Source organism: Tupaia chinensis, unplaced genomic scaffold (assembly GCF_000334495.1).
Source record: "Tupaia chinensis unplaced genomic scaffold, TupChi_1.0 Scaffold146140_1, whole genome shotgun sequence".
Classification (NCBI taxonomy): domain Eukaryota; kingdom Metazoa; phylum Chordata; class Mammalia; order Scandentia; family Tupaiidae; genus Tupaia; species Tupaia belangeri.
The window spans coordinates 400,816-416,776 of record NW_006205995.1 but is presented as its reverse complement, the minus strand read 5'-3'; the positions used below and the strand labels follow the sequence as shown (position 1 = coordinate 416,776).

Here is a 15,961-nt window from a genome sequence, read left to right as displayed (position 1 = left end):
GAAAGAGAGAAATCTGGGGGAATGGCCATGCCACACAATGCCACACAATCCCTTCTCCACTCTCCTCACAGGATCTTGGGCAAACACGCATATGCAGCCAGCATAATTTTTTAAAAGAGAACTTTCTGCTATAGGGTGTGTATACTTTGTAAAAAATTATTTTATTTATTATTATTACTTTTTAATTTGCTATAGGACACATGCAGTCACCGAAGAGAGAGGCAGAGAGAAAGAAGGTAAGTGAGAAAATAAGCCACCAGGTCTGGGACTTAAACAGTGGGTTGGCTATGTGGGAATCCAGCACCTCAACCACCATGCCACCCGCTGGTCCCAGTATCCTTTTTAATTTTTTTATTATTATTTTTTTTAATTGCCAAAGAACAATTCAGAGAGTACAGGTGAGAGAAAGAAACAAGAAAGCATTCCCTAAGGGGGTGCAGTTGTACCACAATCCTTTTTCCTCCACGTCTCCATCCTGGATTCAAACCATGGTGGGCCATGTGGGATCAGGTGCCCTATGTACACGGCTTAACTGATGTGCTATAGTGCTACTCATCAAATGTCCTTTTTTTTTTTTTTTTTTTTTTTAAAAATATATATATTTACTTTTTATTGGTTGTTATTTTCAGGCTAGGTTTGGAACTTGAACCATGGTCAGCCATGTAGTAATCCAGCACCTCAACCACCATGCCACCTACCAGACCCCCAAATGTCCTCCTTTGAAACAAAACAAAACAAAACAAAAACAACAAGAGAAGTTACTATACGTAATTTATTGTAACCTAGCTTACTCTTGGTCTGAGGGAAGGGAAAGCCCTCATTCATAAGGCACTGGCAGTTATTAAGCAGGCAACAGGCACTTAATAGTTTTGTTTCAAATATCTAATAAATGCCGATTCTGTGCCGATTCTGACCTGAGAGAGGGATACGGCATGAAAAGTCAGACATAGTCACTGCCTATGGAGAACAAATATTCTAGCCAAGGAGACAGTTTAAAAATGAGGAAATAAAGGAAGCAAAAAGTGCAGTAAGGTTCTTGGTCTTCTCATAGTTCCTAACGCACACTAGATTCTTTCTAAATTCAGGACTTTTACACTTAATGCTCTCTCAGCCTGGACTGCTTTTCCCCTCACTCCTTACAAGTCAGCTCCTTCTCAGCCTGCGCTCGCTTTCTAAAGAGGACTTACCTAATCATCCTAATCAAAGAGGGTCTCTCAGTCACCCTCTTGGCCTTTGTATGTTTCCTTCGAGCGCTTGAAATATATGCTTACCTCACTCACTGAAAAGATGCTAACACATTAATAACAGGCAACCCCTACTGAACATGTATTCAGACTCAAATACTATTCTAAGCACTTTACATGGGTTACACCTTGTTTAATCATCACAATAGCTGTGTGGATACTATCCGCAGCCTCATTCTTCACAAGGAAACCACAGACAAGTAGTTGTCTCTGTATTTCTAAATGTTTTACTGCTATTTCTTGATTTTTAAATTTCTAGTCATTATCTGTATTTCTGATTTCATAGTCATACTTTCTCGGCATCCTGGTCTCTCTTTTTAAATTGCAAGAGGGCACGTGTGCACATGGGAGTGAGGGGGGTGGTGGGATGGGGTGCTCCCTCACTGGGAAACGGTCAGGCAGCAATCCCTTCTCCATGCCTCCATCCCACTGGGATTTAGGGAAAGCAAGTGCAGCATGTGTTTTTCAAGCAACTGGGGCCAAGATTTGAGCTGCAGTCAGTCATGTGGGATCTGGCTCCCTTAATCACATGGCAATGGGCCAGTATCCCAGTTTCAAAGATGAAATATGTGCTTTTCACCTTGACTCTATTTATTACCATTTGACTTACTTCTAAAAGTATGTAAGTATTACTTTTAAGCCACATGAAGATATAATCACCCAGCCTTTGCTTCTTTCAAGTTAGTTCCCTGTGAAACTTTCATTTCTGGAGCTAGAACCTCTAGGCAACTGTGTTTTTGCTAGAGGTGAGAAGTAGTCCAGTAAAGAAAATAACTAACTGAATAGCAAGAAATTATAGTTTTATGTTTTAGTTTTGAAGGGTTACCTCTTCTCTAGTTCTTATGTTTACTCAACTGTAAAAATGAAAGAGACTCTCAGACCAGCCTGTGATGTGGTGGTTGAGATGGCTGGATTCCACATGGCCAACTGAATGTTTCAAGTTACTATTTTTTAAAAATAATTATTTATTTTATTTATTATTACTATTATTTTTAATAGGGCACATGTGTTCAACAGAGAGAGGCAGAGAGAGAACTGTGAATCGACCCGCATTACAGTTGATCAGGTGGGAGGGAGTTCAGCGCCTTAACCAACACGCCACCTCCTGGCCCCAAATGTCTCTGGACCGGGCAGTTTACAAAACCTGCTGGGTGTGTGTGTGCATGTTTGCCTCAAGTCCCACCACGAGGGGAGAAATGAAGAGTAGAGATGATAGCCATTCCCCATGGTGGGAGGGTATGTTTTCTCACTTTACCTCTTTCTCTATCTCTGTAGTGAGCACACATACTTTCTGGCAAAACAAAAAGAAAAATGAAAGAGACTTTCTAAGGATTGTTCTAATTCTGATTTCTGGCAACAGAATGCTTTTGAGAGTGATTTTAGAATAACAGAAGCATTTTCATGTCCTGAGTTCTTATGGAATTTAATCTGTACCACTGTGTAGCCTGACAATTTTTTTTTTCACTGTTAGCCACTCAGAGTACTTTGGTAGATACCTGAACTCTGCAGTAAGAAAAGGCCCAGGCCAGGGTTAGTCTACAACCTCCTGGACTACAGAAACATGCCTCAAAGCCCAGCATTCAATCACCACAATAGTAACCAAGACATGAACACATCATACCTCTTCCAAGGCATATGTACGTTCCTTAATCCAACTTCTGAATTGCTAGGATGCCAATTTAAGGACACACATGTTCAGAGAACAATATTTAAGGAAAGAATTCTATAAAAAAAAATACAATCTGAGACCTAGAAGGAGCCTCTGAAATTATCTTATCAAGTCTGTCAGATGAGGCAAATGACGGTCAAAGGGCTCAGTGATTGTCCAAAACCAAAACTAGGTATATGAAATTTACCGTTTAGCATTCTTTCTTCCACAGTACGCTGAACAAACCCCATCTATGGACAAACTTTTTGTTTGTTTGTTTTACTTTTTTTTTTTTGGAAAAGTTTATGCTATAGGGCGCGTGTGCTTGCCAGACAGAGAGAGACAGAAAGCGAGAAATCACCCCCCCAGGGGTGATGGCCACGCCGCAATCCCTTCTCCTCCATTTTCCTCTCAGGATCCTGGGCACACATGCACATGCGCCTGGCGTTAGTTTTAGCCACCAGGTCCGGGACTCGAACCACAGTCGACTACATGGGAGTCCAGCAACAAAGCCATTACGCTAACTGCTGGTCCCCCCATACACATCTTTTAAGGCTCAATACACCTGCTGTGAAATTAACCTCCTCAGCTAAAATTAATCAATCCCTCTGAACTCTGAGAGTAGACACCATTTTTACCACTTACTTAGTTCCATTTTTCAATAAACTTTTTAAAAGATTTATTTAATTTTATTTATTATTATTTTAGTTTGACCAGAGAGAGAGAAAAAGGGAAAGTGAGAAAGAGGGCCACCAGGTCTGGGACTCAAACCGTGACCAGATATGTGGGAGCCCAGTGCCCCAACTACCACACCACCTGCCTTTTTTAAGTCCCCTCACATTTGTTACAAGATATATTAAAAATAATAGTTGTTGTGTATATTGTTAAAATGATACATACTATGGGACCAGCAGTTGGCGTAATGGCTATGTCGCTGGATTCCCATGTAGTCAACTGCGGTTCGAATCCTGGACCTGGTGGCTTAAACTGACGCCGGGTGCGTGCGTGCCCAAGATCCTGACAGCTTTTAAATAAAAAAGCTTTTAAATAAAAAAGGAAATCAATGCCAGACTTTAATTCCACAGATGGTCAATCTAGCTGAAATTCAGTCCTTGCTAAAGTAGGAAATCAAAGACTGACAGAAACCTACAGTTGAGTACGTGGGCAAATTCTCATGATACAAGCAATAAGGTCTTTAGAAATTATGCCTACTAGAATCCTCTGCGTTCTTTCTTTCCAGCTTAGGCCTGGCAGAATGGCTCCCGCAAAGAAGGGTGGCGAGAAGAAGAAGGGCCGTTCTGTCATCAACGAGGTGGTGACCCGGGAATACACCATCGACATTCACAAGCGCATCCATGGCGTGGGCTTCAAGAAACGTGCCCCTCGCGCACTCAAAGAAATCTGGAAATTTGCCATGAAAGAGATGGGGACTCCAGATGTGCGCATTGATACCAGGCTCAACAAAGCTGTCTGGGCCAAAGGAATAAGGAATGTCCCATATCAAATCCGTATGCGGTTGTCCAGAAAACGAAACGAAGATGAAGATTCACCCAACAAGCTCTACACTCTGGTGACCTATGTACCTGTTACCACATTCAAAAATCTACAAACAGTCAATGTGGATGAGAACTAACTGCTGATTTTCAAATAAAGTTATAAAACAAAAAAAGAAAAAAGAAATTATGCCTACTAGATTAAATTGAATCCAGATCTTGGGACCAGCAGTTAGCGTAATGGCTATGTAACCGGACTCCCATGTAGTCGACGGCAGTTGGAGTCTCAGACCTGGTGGCTTAAACTCATGCCAGGCATGTGTGCGTGTGTGCATACCCAAGAGCCTGAGAGGAGAATGGAGGAGAAAGGATTGTGGCATGGCCATCCCCTCGGGAGTTGATTTCTCGGTTTCTATTTCTCTGTCTCTCTGTCCGTCTTTCTGGTGAATGCACACACCCTATAGCAAAAATCTCTCAAAAAAAAAATTAAATAAAAAAAATTTTTTTTGAAAAAAGGGCAATGTGACTGACTAAAGATGTTATTGGGATGACCAGAGAAATAAGAACACAAACTGTATGTTAGATATTAATATTATACCAGTATTAAATTTTTTGAGAGCAATAACTATATTGGAGATATATAGGGGAACATTCTCATTACTAGAAGACAAACACAGTCGTGTGATAGTAAATGTTTAGCAATGGCTCCTAAAGGGAAAAAAATCCTGATTTGTAGCACCGCCAATTTCCATGGTGTAAATACTGCTAACATTGGGGCCAGCAGGTGGCATAGTTATTAAGGTGCTGGATTCCCACATGGTTGACTGTGGTTTAAGTCCCGGACGCAGCAGTTTGAAACTCATAGCAGGTATGTGTGCACGCGTGTATGTGAGAGGAGAATGGAGTAAAAGGGATTGCAACATGGCCTTCCCCTCCCCCCGAGGGGGATGATTTCTCACTTTCCATTTCTCTGTGTCTCGCTGTCACTCTGGCAAGCGTATGTACCCTACAGCAAAAATCTCCAAATAAATAAATAAATAAATAAATAAATAAATAAATAACGCTGCCATGGCCGATTTTAAGCACCAACTACATGCAAAGCTGAAAAGAAATATACAAAACCCTAAAGAGCAAGTTTGACAGCCTCTTACCATTCTGTATTTTCTATCACCATCCTTGTAGTGCCTACCCTGCCCCAATCTTTCTGTCCCAGTGCCACTCTAAACTGCTCATTTTGTGTACTATCACCAAGAAATAGTTGGCTGTGCTCCAAATGACCTACTCTTCCTTTCCTCTTACATTCACATGAAAGAGTATATAATGGTTTTCATTTCTTTTAGTTGTGTATTGCAGAAGACAAGGTTTAGAGTGACACACCATGGGTCTGTTGGTTTCTTACGCCTATTACTAGTTTTCACAACAGAGTACTGAAACACTGACTTCCCCAGTGCAGCTGTTCCAAGTTCTGTATCCTTGGAAGTACAAAGGAAAACTGACCAGTCCCTGTCCTGTGTACACATCCACACTCAGCCTTTCTCCCTAACACATGCTTGCTCCCTCTCTCGCTTTCTCAGAAAAATGGTAACAGAACAAATTTTAGCATAGTGGATGGAGGGTCAGAGAGCTTTCGGTAAATGTTTGTGCTTGGATCACTTGTAGTCATAGATACTGATATATAAACTGAGGGCCACTAACACCAAACAGCTTTTGCCTTCTTCTTAGGTATTTGTCAGTGTTTTATTTCAACTTAATAAGATTTAATCAATTAAAAAAATATTTTCCTTAAATGAGTTGTGAGCAAGCATTTTAAAATATATTCCCAAATAACTGGGTATAAAGTTGTGATAAAAGCCTAACAGTGTTGTTAATTTAAATAAATCCATAAATTAGAATTAGTTGATGTCAGTAAAACAGTAAGTGACTGCTAACCATCTGCTCCTATCCTATTTGCTCCACAAACGTTGAGATATACTAGCCATTTATTTATTCAACGAATATATATTAAGCCCCTCCTATGTACCTGCAACACGCCTAGTATGTATAAGACTGTTAGGTGATGGCAATGCAACGTGAACAAGAAACAAAATTTCTGGCCTCTTGGAATTTAAAATCTAGTAACAGAGATAGACAATGAAAAAGGGAAAAGGATAAATCATTACAAAATGCGATAAATACTATGAAGGAAACAGACTGCTGAGACACAGAATAGCAAATGACATCTATTTTAATAAACACTATAAATGATAGCAGTTAACATTAATTGAGCACATTAGATAGAACAGTCAGTGAAAACCCTTCTACAAAAAGGCGTTCGACCTTAGAACAGAAGAATGACAAGGAGCCACCATCATGATAACTGGAGAGGTCATTTAGGCAGGAGCAATCATGTATGCAAGATCCTAAATGGCAATCAAAAATCTAAAAGTCAGCCAGTAGGGTTGGGCATGTTGAAAACAGAGGAGATGCAAAAGGCCCTGTTATAATTCTATTGCATGAGTATCTTTTACATGGAAAGGAAAATGTAAGAAAGATTATTACCAGGAGTTCTGATACTATACATGGGTTCTCGGTCTAGTATTTTGATTAGCTACTGGCATTCTTACCCAGGTCATGCTGCTTCAGTTTAATAATAAAAAAAAGTCTAACATAATTAGGGAACTCCTCTGATTTTTCACCCATCTGACCAAAACGGAAGGAACTATTGACATACCGACTTGGGTATCCCTACTAAGAAAGAAGTACTGTTTCTGGGTGCTACAATTTTACTTTTTTTACTACAAAAGAAAAAAAGAATTAGTTATTCTAAGGTTAATATTCCACTTTTAAAATCCTCAGGCTCTAAAGAGGTGAAGATATTACTATAATTAGATAACTGAAAAGGGCAAAGAATAAATACAGACGTTCTATAACAACTACATTCATTCAAAAAGCAGAATGCTCAAACTCTGTGGGTTTACTTTTTGAGGAGAAAATCAATTTTTAAGTCAGTCACTGCATATACACATTAGCCTCTCAATTCTGCCTTCCAATTATCTTTTCTCTCACTCTTCAAAGAAATGACAGTGTTCAGTCCACTGCGTCATTTCCTTCATACCGGATGACAGGCAAAAACGTAGATGGGGTACCACCATGTCAACCCCTTCAGCATCTGAATCTTGCAAGTTTTACCAAGCCAGTGATTATTTGACAGCTACTGAGGTGTCAGGACTCATCAACATAAATGGGTAATAGAGCAACAGTAGCCGGCTTTTGACTTGAGACCACAGTGCATACAAAGTGTGTAACTGAATTAGCCCCTTTTGTCCTCCTCAGTCTTCACTAAATGATTGGCTTCTTTAGAAAATGTCTGAAAACAATAGTAGCTCCCATTTGAATGCTTACTGAGTGCCAGCTGCTATTTTAAGCATATTACATAAACTTATTAAACCCTCAAAATAACCCTAGGCCAAGGTACTATGGCTTTCCCTATTACACAGATGAAGAAGCCAAGGCAAAGAGAGTAGTTTTGGTAAGATCAGAACACATAGCAAATATCTGTCTTGAATTTTCCTCAAGACTATTTTTTTAAAAAGAATTATTTTATTCTTTAAAATAATCCCCCCCCCCACACACACACACAGAGGGACAGAATAAGAGTGACAGACAGAAACAGAAAGTGAGAAAGCAAGCCACTGGGTTCAGGACTTGAACCGTGGTTGGCCATGTGGGAGTCCAGTGCCCTTAACTACCACGTCACCTGCTGGGTCCTCCTCAAGACTGTTTTCGAATCAATTTCATCACAATGTCTTATAATATGTAAATATAACTTGTTACTAATTGGGGTTAAGGGCATACAGCTGGGGCCAGGTGGTGCCATGCCTGTAACACAATAGGACTGACACGGGAAAGGTTCTGGGTTTGGGGCCAGGACCTCTCTGAGCACAACCAGTATGACTTCTGGGCCCATGACCTTAGCCGGCTAGGGATGGATTACTGAGTGAGTGAAGATCCTGTTCGGGATGCCTGTTTTCTTTCTCACGGAAAAAAAATGAACTAAAACACACACAAACTAGAGGCTCACTTCAAATATGGATCTGCCCTTTCTTGAGCTGTGCAACCTAAAAACTCCTCTCTGTGATTCCAATTCCACTTATAAAATGGAGATGACAAATAGCATCTACTTCTTCGAGTAGCTGTGACAATTAAATGACAGACAAGTTGCACGAAAGAAACCTCATACTGGGAACCAGCAGTTAGCGTAATGGCTATGTCGCTGGACTCCCACATAGTCGACCGCGGTTCATGTCCCGGACCCGGTGGCTTAAAACTCACGCCGGACGCGTGTGCGTGCGTGCCCAAGATCCCGAGAGGAGAATGGAGGAGAAGGGATTGCGGCGTGACCATCCCCCCTGGGGGGTGATTTCTCGCTTTCTGTCTCTATGTCTCTCTCTGTCTGTCTGGCGAGCGCACGCGCCCTACAGTGAAAATCTCTCCAAAAAAAAAAAGAAACCTCATACTTTCATTCCACTTCCCCACTAAATGTGAAGTCCCTTCCCATATGTAGTCAGAACAGAACTTGGCACAAGTATTAGCAGTTGTTATTAATACTGTCACCCACACCTCCACCTGGGAATTTAGCAAAAAGGATGCTCTATTTAAACTAGTGCACATTTCTTTTCTTTTCTTCCAACATCTGTCATTTGTATTGTTTGATTTACATTGCCTAACAATGAACTATTCTTAGGAAGTAAGCATCCACCTAATTCCTTCCCTACTTTTTTCTTGGCCTTTTTTGCTTCTTTCCTATTTCAGCCGCCTGGAAAGGAACTGTTTGAGGTTGACACGGGCAGGCTATAGTTAAGTTCATAAACCACTGCAAATGCTCAACTTCATAATATAATCAAAAAGGAAAGAAAAACTGATAGCACTCCTCTCAGTTTAACCCTCAAAACCATGCAACTGGTATTTTGTTTGTGAAACAGAGTCTATACTAATACTTTTTAATTTAAGGATCATTAATAGCTTATGATATTTTCCTAAATATGAATAAAATACAGCATTTTAAATTAATTTATTAATGATTTAGTAAGCTTTATAGATCTAAATTTTTGTAAGTTTTGATAAGCTCAGATCTCATCATAAACAAATCTAGAAATACCACACATGTATAAAATGTTTTAATTATTTCTACACAAAGACCATACATTAGAATTCTGTTGAAACACTGAACATTCAATATATAATTGACACTTACACAATGCAGGGGTTGGGGGTGCCAGACAGTTAAAAATCCATATATTACCTCTAGCTCCCCCAAACTACTGATAGTCTACCCCTGACTGAAGCTTCGCCAACATAAACAGCCAATGAACATACATTTTTGCATATGTAGTATATATTATATGCTTAAAATAAAGTAAGCTAGAGAAAAGAAAATATTAAAGTCCTAAGAAAAAATACATTTGCAATATTGTGCTGTATTGTCTGAAAAACTTATTTTTGAAAAATCATAGAAGTGGACTTGCACAGTTTAAATTCACGTTGTTCAATGTCCATACCTAGGACCAGGGTCAACTATATATCCTTGAGACCAAGGTGGAATAACATTTTTCAACCTCTCCAGCTGCTCAGTTCTACAGTTAGTACCGTTTAAAAAAATCTAATTACGCCAGAAAGCATAGTGTACCCACGTCATCCCCTACATAACAGAAAATATGCTATGACTGCAGTAGTAAATGACAATATGAAGAAATAAGTTATACATATACGTCAAATATCCTTTAGTAGCTCTGGATTTTCCCAGATAACTATGTGTTAAAGATCTATATATCTGCTTAAGCCTTGGCAGACTGAGTATTCTAAGTGCAAAAAAGATAAAATACTGCTAAGGGACCAGCAGATGGCGTAATGGTTATGTCATTGGACTCCAATGTAGTCGACCGCAGTTTGAGTCCTGGACCCAGCAGCTTAAAACTCACACTGGGCACGTGTGCACATGTGCCCAAGATCCTGAGAGGAGAAGGGATTGTGGTGTGGCCACCCCTCCTTGGGGGGATGATTTTTCGCTTCCTGTCTCTATGTCTCTCCAGCATGCGCACAAGCCCAATAGCAAATAAATGTCTCTCTCAAAAATAAAATAAAATAAAATATTCCTAGGTTATTGCATATTTGATTAGTTCCTTACTTCTGTCAAGCATATTTATTACTTAACAAACATAAAAGCATCTTTAATGTTTTATTCAACATGATAAAAGTTATTATTTAATACCTAGTATGTGCCACCACTGTCATATTTCATTTTCACAACCGTGAAAAGTTGAAACTATTCCCATTTTACACTCAAGGAAACTGAGATTCTTAAAGATCAAGTAATGTGATGAGGATTACATAGTAAGCAAGTAATGGAACAAGTATACAAACACAGGTCTGATGCCTAAACCTGAACTAATGATGACATCAAAGGCTCATCTTCGGCAGCATTACCCACGTCATATTATGTAACTACTTAAAATTTTCAAAAGATTTTTTACCTTAAATATAAAATACCCCTGACTATGGAGAAACAGAATCATTGTGCAATCCAGTAACAACTCAGTTAACTGAGAGTGCAGTAGAAACTCTGACCTCACCTGATCAACCCACAGGACTGGCCAGTGCTCTCCACACACTCCACAAAAGCAGACATGGCTGATACTGAATACTCGTGGCTAACAGGGTACTTTCCAGTTGTTCAAACATGTCTACTTTCACTAGTTAAGTTATAAGCTTAACAAGAATCTGATGGTTGGGGACAGCTTGGTGGCCTGGCAGTAGTACATTGCTCAGCAAGGCTGGATCCACATGGAAGATTGTGGCATGGTTCCCAGTCAACCATTAACATATGCCATGGTCCTGATCGAGGAAGGTTGTGGGGATGCTACTGCAGAGTAAGACCCTGTTGAGAGTACCTATCACTGTTCTCTTTCTCTCAAGAGATAAACTTTTAAGAAAGAATCTGACATTAGTTCCTAAACCTACTTGTACATTAAGCTCTATAGCAGCTACTTATAATAAATCAGTGAATAAGTATGTTATTTCTATAAAACTAAGTTTACAGCTTTGGAAAAAGCATATTTTTAAGAATTAATTAATTATTTTTTCCAATTTGCTATAGGCCATGTATTCTCATGGGGACAGGGGGTGGGGTGGCGTGGGGAAGGAAGGGGCAGAGAGAGTGAGAAAGTAAGCCACCAGGTCTGGGGTCAAACCATGCTTGGCCATATGGGAGTCCAGCAACTCAACCACCATGTCACCTGCTGGCCCCAAAACCACATTTTGATAAATACAATTTGTTCGAATGTAAATTCCCTCTTTCCCAAAAACAAATTCATGTTGAATTATGTGCAAGTCTATATAATTGTTTTTTAAAAGTTTTAAAATTATTTAAAATCACTAAAATGTAAGATTTCACCCTCAGATTGTCTGTAGTGTTACTCCATTTTAAAGAAATCAAAAGTAGAAATTTTTTGATGTACATTACTTATATGGTTTAACACAAAAATCATGTCTAATTCTTGAAACAAACAAAAAACAAACAAAGAAAAATGCAGACCCACCTCACTCCCAGTAAGGTCAATGAGGCTGCATCAAAAGATAAATTGGAAAAAAATTAAGGGTTCAAAGAAATGTTTTAACAATTCTCCACTATTACACCATATCAGGTAGGATAAGAAGCTCCTATTGTATTTATTTAGAAACTTTAAATCTCGGACCAGCAGTTGGCATAATGGCTATGCTTCTGGACTCCCATGTAGTCAACTGCAGTTCGAGTCCCAGACCCGGTGGCTTAAACTCACGCCAGGCGCATGTGTATTTGTGCCTAAGATCCCGAGAGGAGAATGGAGAAGGGATTGTGGTGTGGCCATCCCCTCCGGGGGGTGATTTCTCACTTTCTGTCTCTCTAGAGAGCTCACACGCCCTATAGCAAAAACCTCTCTTAAAAAAATAAAAAATAAAAGAAACCCCACAAAACTTTAAATCTCTGAAGCATAGCTATATCCCACTAAGTAAGTATATGAGTCTTTACATTGAAATTGACACTTTACCCATATTCTGAATGAATGTCTGAGATTCTCCTATTTACCCTGATTTTAGAGCACTCTGTTAAGTATGGTTACCTACTTCTCTAGCTCAGAGCCCAAAAGTAGGGAAATTAAAAAGAGGCCAGAATTAGCACATTAAGAACAAAGAATGTTGAGAGAAAGGGATGGTTAAATTTTTTTGTTTTAAGCTGGAGTGGTTTAAGCCAGAGACCTCCAAAAACAACAAACCTCATAAACTTAAATATTTCTTCAGGGTATTTCTAGATTCGAACAAAGTACAGATGACAATACTCGTTTATCAATAAAAGGTTAAATGATCTTGATTCTATAATTTTTAAATATAAAAAAAGGGCAGAAAAGCATTAATATTTTAGAAGTATTACAAGGTTTTATACACACACACACACACACACACACACACACACAGATATATCATGATTATAATAAAAAATGTTTTTGGTACTTAAAGAGGCAAATTTCTGGGGCCAGCAGATGGAATAGCGGTTAAGGTGTTAGACTCCCAGGACTTGAGTCCTGGATCCGGTGGCTTGAAACTCACACCAGGCATGTGTGAGTGCATGCCCAAAATCCTGAGAGGAGAGTGGAGAAGGGATTGCAGTGTGGCCCTCCCTCCTGTGAAAGGATTTCTCACTTACCCTCCGTCTCTGGCAAGCGCACACACCCTATGGCAAAAAGGTTTTAAAAATACTGGGCGTATGTGCGTGTGTGCCCAAGATCCTGAGAGGAGAATGGAGGAAAAGGGATTGTGACGTGGCCATCCCCCCCAGGGGGTGATTTCTTGCTTTTTGTCTCTGGCCAGCAAACACGCCATATAGCGAAAACCTCTCCAAAAAAAAAAAAAAATTTTTTGGAGAGGTTTTCGCTATAGGGCGCGTGCGCTCGCCAGACAGAGACATAGAGACAGAAAGCGGGAAATCACCCCCCCCCAGGGGGGGATGGTCACGCCGCAATCCCTTCTCCTCCATTCTCCTCTCGGGATCTTGGGCACGGCCACACACGCGCCCGGCGTGAGATTTAAGCCACCTGGTCCGAGACGCGAACCGCGGTCGACTACGGGGGAGTCCAGCGACACAGCCATTACGCTAACTGCTGGTTCCCAAAAAATTTTTTTAAAAAACAACCAACCAAATTTCAATTACCAGAAAATTTACTCATACAGAATAGTTCCACAGACACTAAAATAGAAAGAAAAAAAGGTAGGAAAAAAAATGAAGTACTAGCATCTTTTATATAGTCAAGTACTGCCCATCACTGTACCTTTCAACGTACATGTCATTGTAACAATTAACTGGTCAAGAAAAAATATTCATGGGGTTGTGGTAGCAATTTTTTGAACGGTGAAGTAAAACAGAAACTACAAAACTGCATTCTACATCGTATGGCTAGATGTATTTGTGAAAAAAATTATTTCATTATTTCTTGCTAGTTTACTAAGTAAAAAATATTGCTTACTGTGGGTTCTGGTCAAAAAACGTCATGGGCCTAGAGGCTCAAGTTATTATTGTGGAATATAATTATAATACTAAACTTGCAATCCCATCATTCTTATCTGAGAATGCTAAAGAAAGATACACTTTTAAAGGGGTGGGTCCCTTCTTTGGGAGTCTGGATGAATAAATTTATTTATCTTCCTTTCAATCCGTGCAAGTATAAGTGAAAGATTTTATTGTTTTGAGCACTAGCTTTGGCTAAAAGAGATAGGGTGCAAATACTATTTTTTAAACTGCTGGTGACTATAAGGCAACTTTTAACAACAATCCAAACCAAATAGTGACTTTGATTTTGTTTGCTTATTTATTCAGAGATGCAATGACTGACCTTGGTGCCATTTTCCCAAAGTCACTGGTGTCATCTAAAAGTCTGAATTTGGCATTACCCACTAGCAACCTGCTCAACAGCAATATACTTGGTAATTCTTCATACAGACATAGCTCTTGTTGGATTTTAAGTAACTGCCAAATACTGAAAGTTAATTTATGCCACTAAATTAAATACGGTAGTCTCCGCTTCTTACGAGGGCATTTTTTAAAAACTTATTTATTTTGAAAGAGACATGGACAGACACCTTTAACAAGGTCTGGTCATACCATATCCCTTTCCCTCACATCCCTAAGCTAGTAAGGATCTTGGGCTCCTGTCCCCTGTACCTTTCAGGTCAACTCAGCATCTGAATTGCGGTCAGTCATGAGGTGTCCTAGTATTGCAATTCAGTATGCTACAACCTGTGCCATCGAGGCTGGACTCCCAATGCATGTTGACGGCCATTATTACCAAAGACATACTTGAACTAAAAAATTTCCATTTCTAACACTGAAAAAAGAACCACTTTCACACACATCTTTTGAAAAATAAACATATATTGTATAGGGTAAATATTTCCAGTCCTTAAATCTGGTTTGGAAAGCGATTCTGTCATCTAGCCCAACTGCCTACCAAATATAATAATCCCCTCCATACAATGTTCCTTGGAATCAAACCCATATCTGACTAGAAAGCCCTCACTATTCATCAGTACTGTATTAAATCTTCTAAAGTTGGTCTTTGTCATTAATCAGAAAACTTGTAAACAATTCCTTTGAAGTCCTTGAAAAGAACAGTGTATGCATTATTCTCATACATCCTGATACAACGGGTTTAGAAAAGAAAGAACATTTACTCGGGATTTCGGCAGTCCTAACTGTCCATATATTTATATATCGAATGCTGGGGTACTTTCCAAACTTTGGTGTTTACTTAGAACACAAAAACAGGCAAGGAAAGCAGTAATAATAATAACAAAAACAGGCATCAGGTGTTAAATTTTCTCTTCCATTTATCAAGCTTAAACTCTCACGTTTAAAAACCTTGTAAATTTAAGGTTCAAGTGAGATTGTTTTGTACCTGAAAATGAGTAACAAGAACTCTAAAAAGATACCCAGACTTGTAGCAACAGAGACATACACTGCTCTTGACCCTTTCATTTGAGATGCACTAGAATTTTATCTTGAAACTTTTGCTGGACAAGCACTTTTGAAGTACGTGTCCTCCATCTAGATCCTAAACCCTCCCTCTTCCATTCGCCCTTCTCTACCTCACCAGCTGGAATCTGTCACAGAAACAGATAATCACGTATGATACAGAAATAGTTGAGCCTGCCGCTGAATTAGGTTAACACTTCTAAAATGAGGCACAGGGAAGGAAAAAAAAAAAGAGAGAGGCCCTGCTTGAATAAATCATTTACCTCGATCTGGCTTCATTTTCACATCCAATTTCCACCCAGAATGCCGTGAAATACACGTGTGGGTTAATTTCAACAGGCTCGCCGCTGAGTCGACGGCTTCTGCTTGGTTTTCGAAATGCTAAAAGAGATCAAAAATCAAATTAATCCAGCACTCGGCTAAGCCCCGGCCTTGCAAGAAAACTACTGTTCCGTGAGGCCCATTCCTGGCACCAACGACGGTGACAGCACCCCCGGCAGGTTTGGAGAAAAGCAGAACTCCCTGCACTACCCCCCCC

The 15,961-nt window shown here is 39.7% G+C and overlaps 1 protein-coding gene and 1 pseudogene across 1 annotated transcript in view; one reads left to right on the top strand and one right to left on the bottom strand.

The window, feature by feature from the left end:
• Positions 1-15,961, bottom strand: part of ATOSA (atos homolog A) — an 82,395-nt gene that overhangs the window by 65,453 nt on the left and 981 nt on the right. Inside the window, exon 2 of the mRNA XM_006168737.2 lies at positions 15,687-15,804. Within this exon, the coding sequence (XP_006168799.1) occupies positions 15,687-15,702 (16 nt within the window). The 5' untranslated portion in view covers positions 15,703-15,804. The remainder of the gene's footprint in view (positions 1-15,686; positions 15,805-15,961) is intronic.
• On the top strand, positions 4,118-4,540 carry LOC106733925 (60S ribosomal protein L31 pseudogene; annotated as a pseudogene).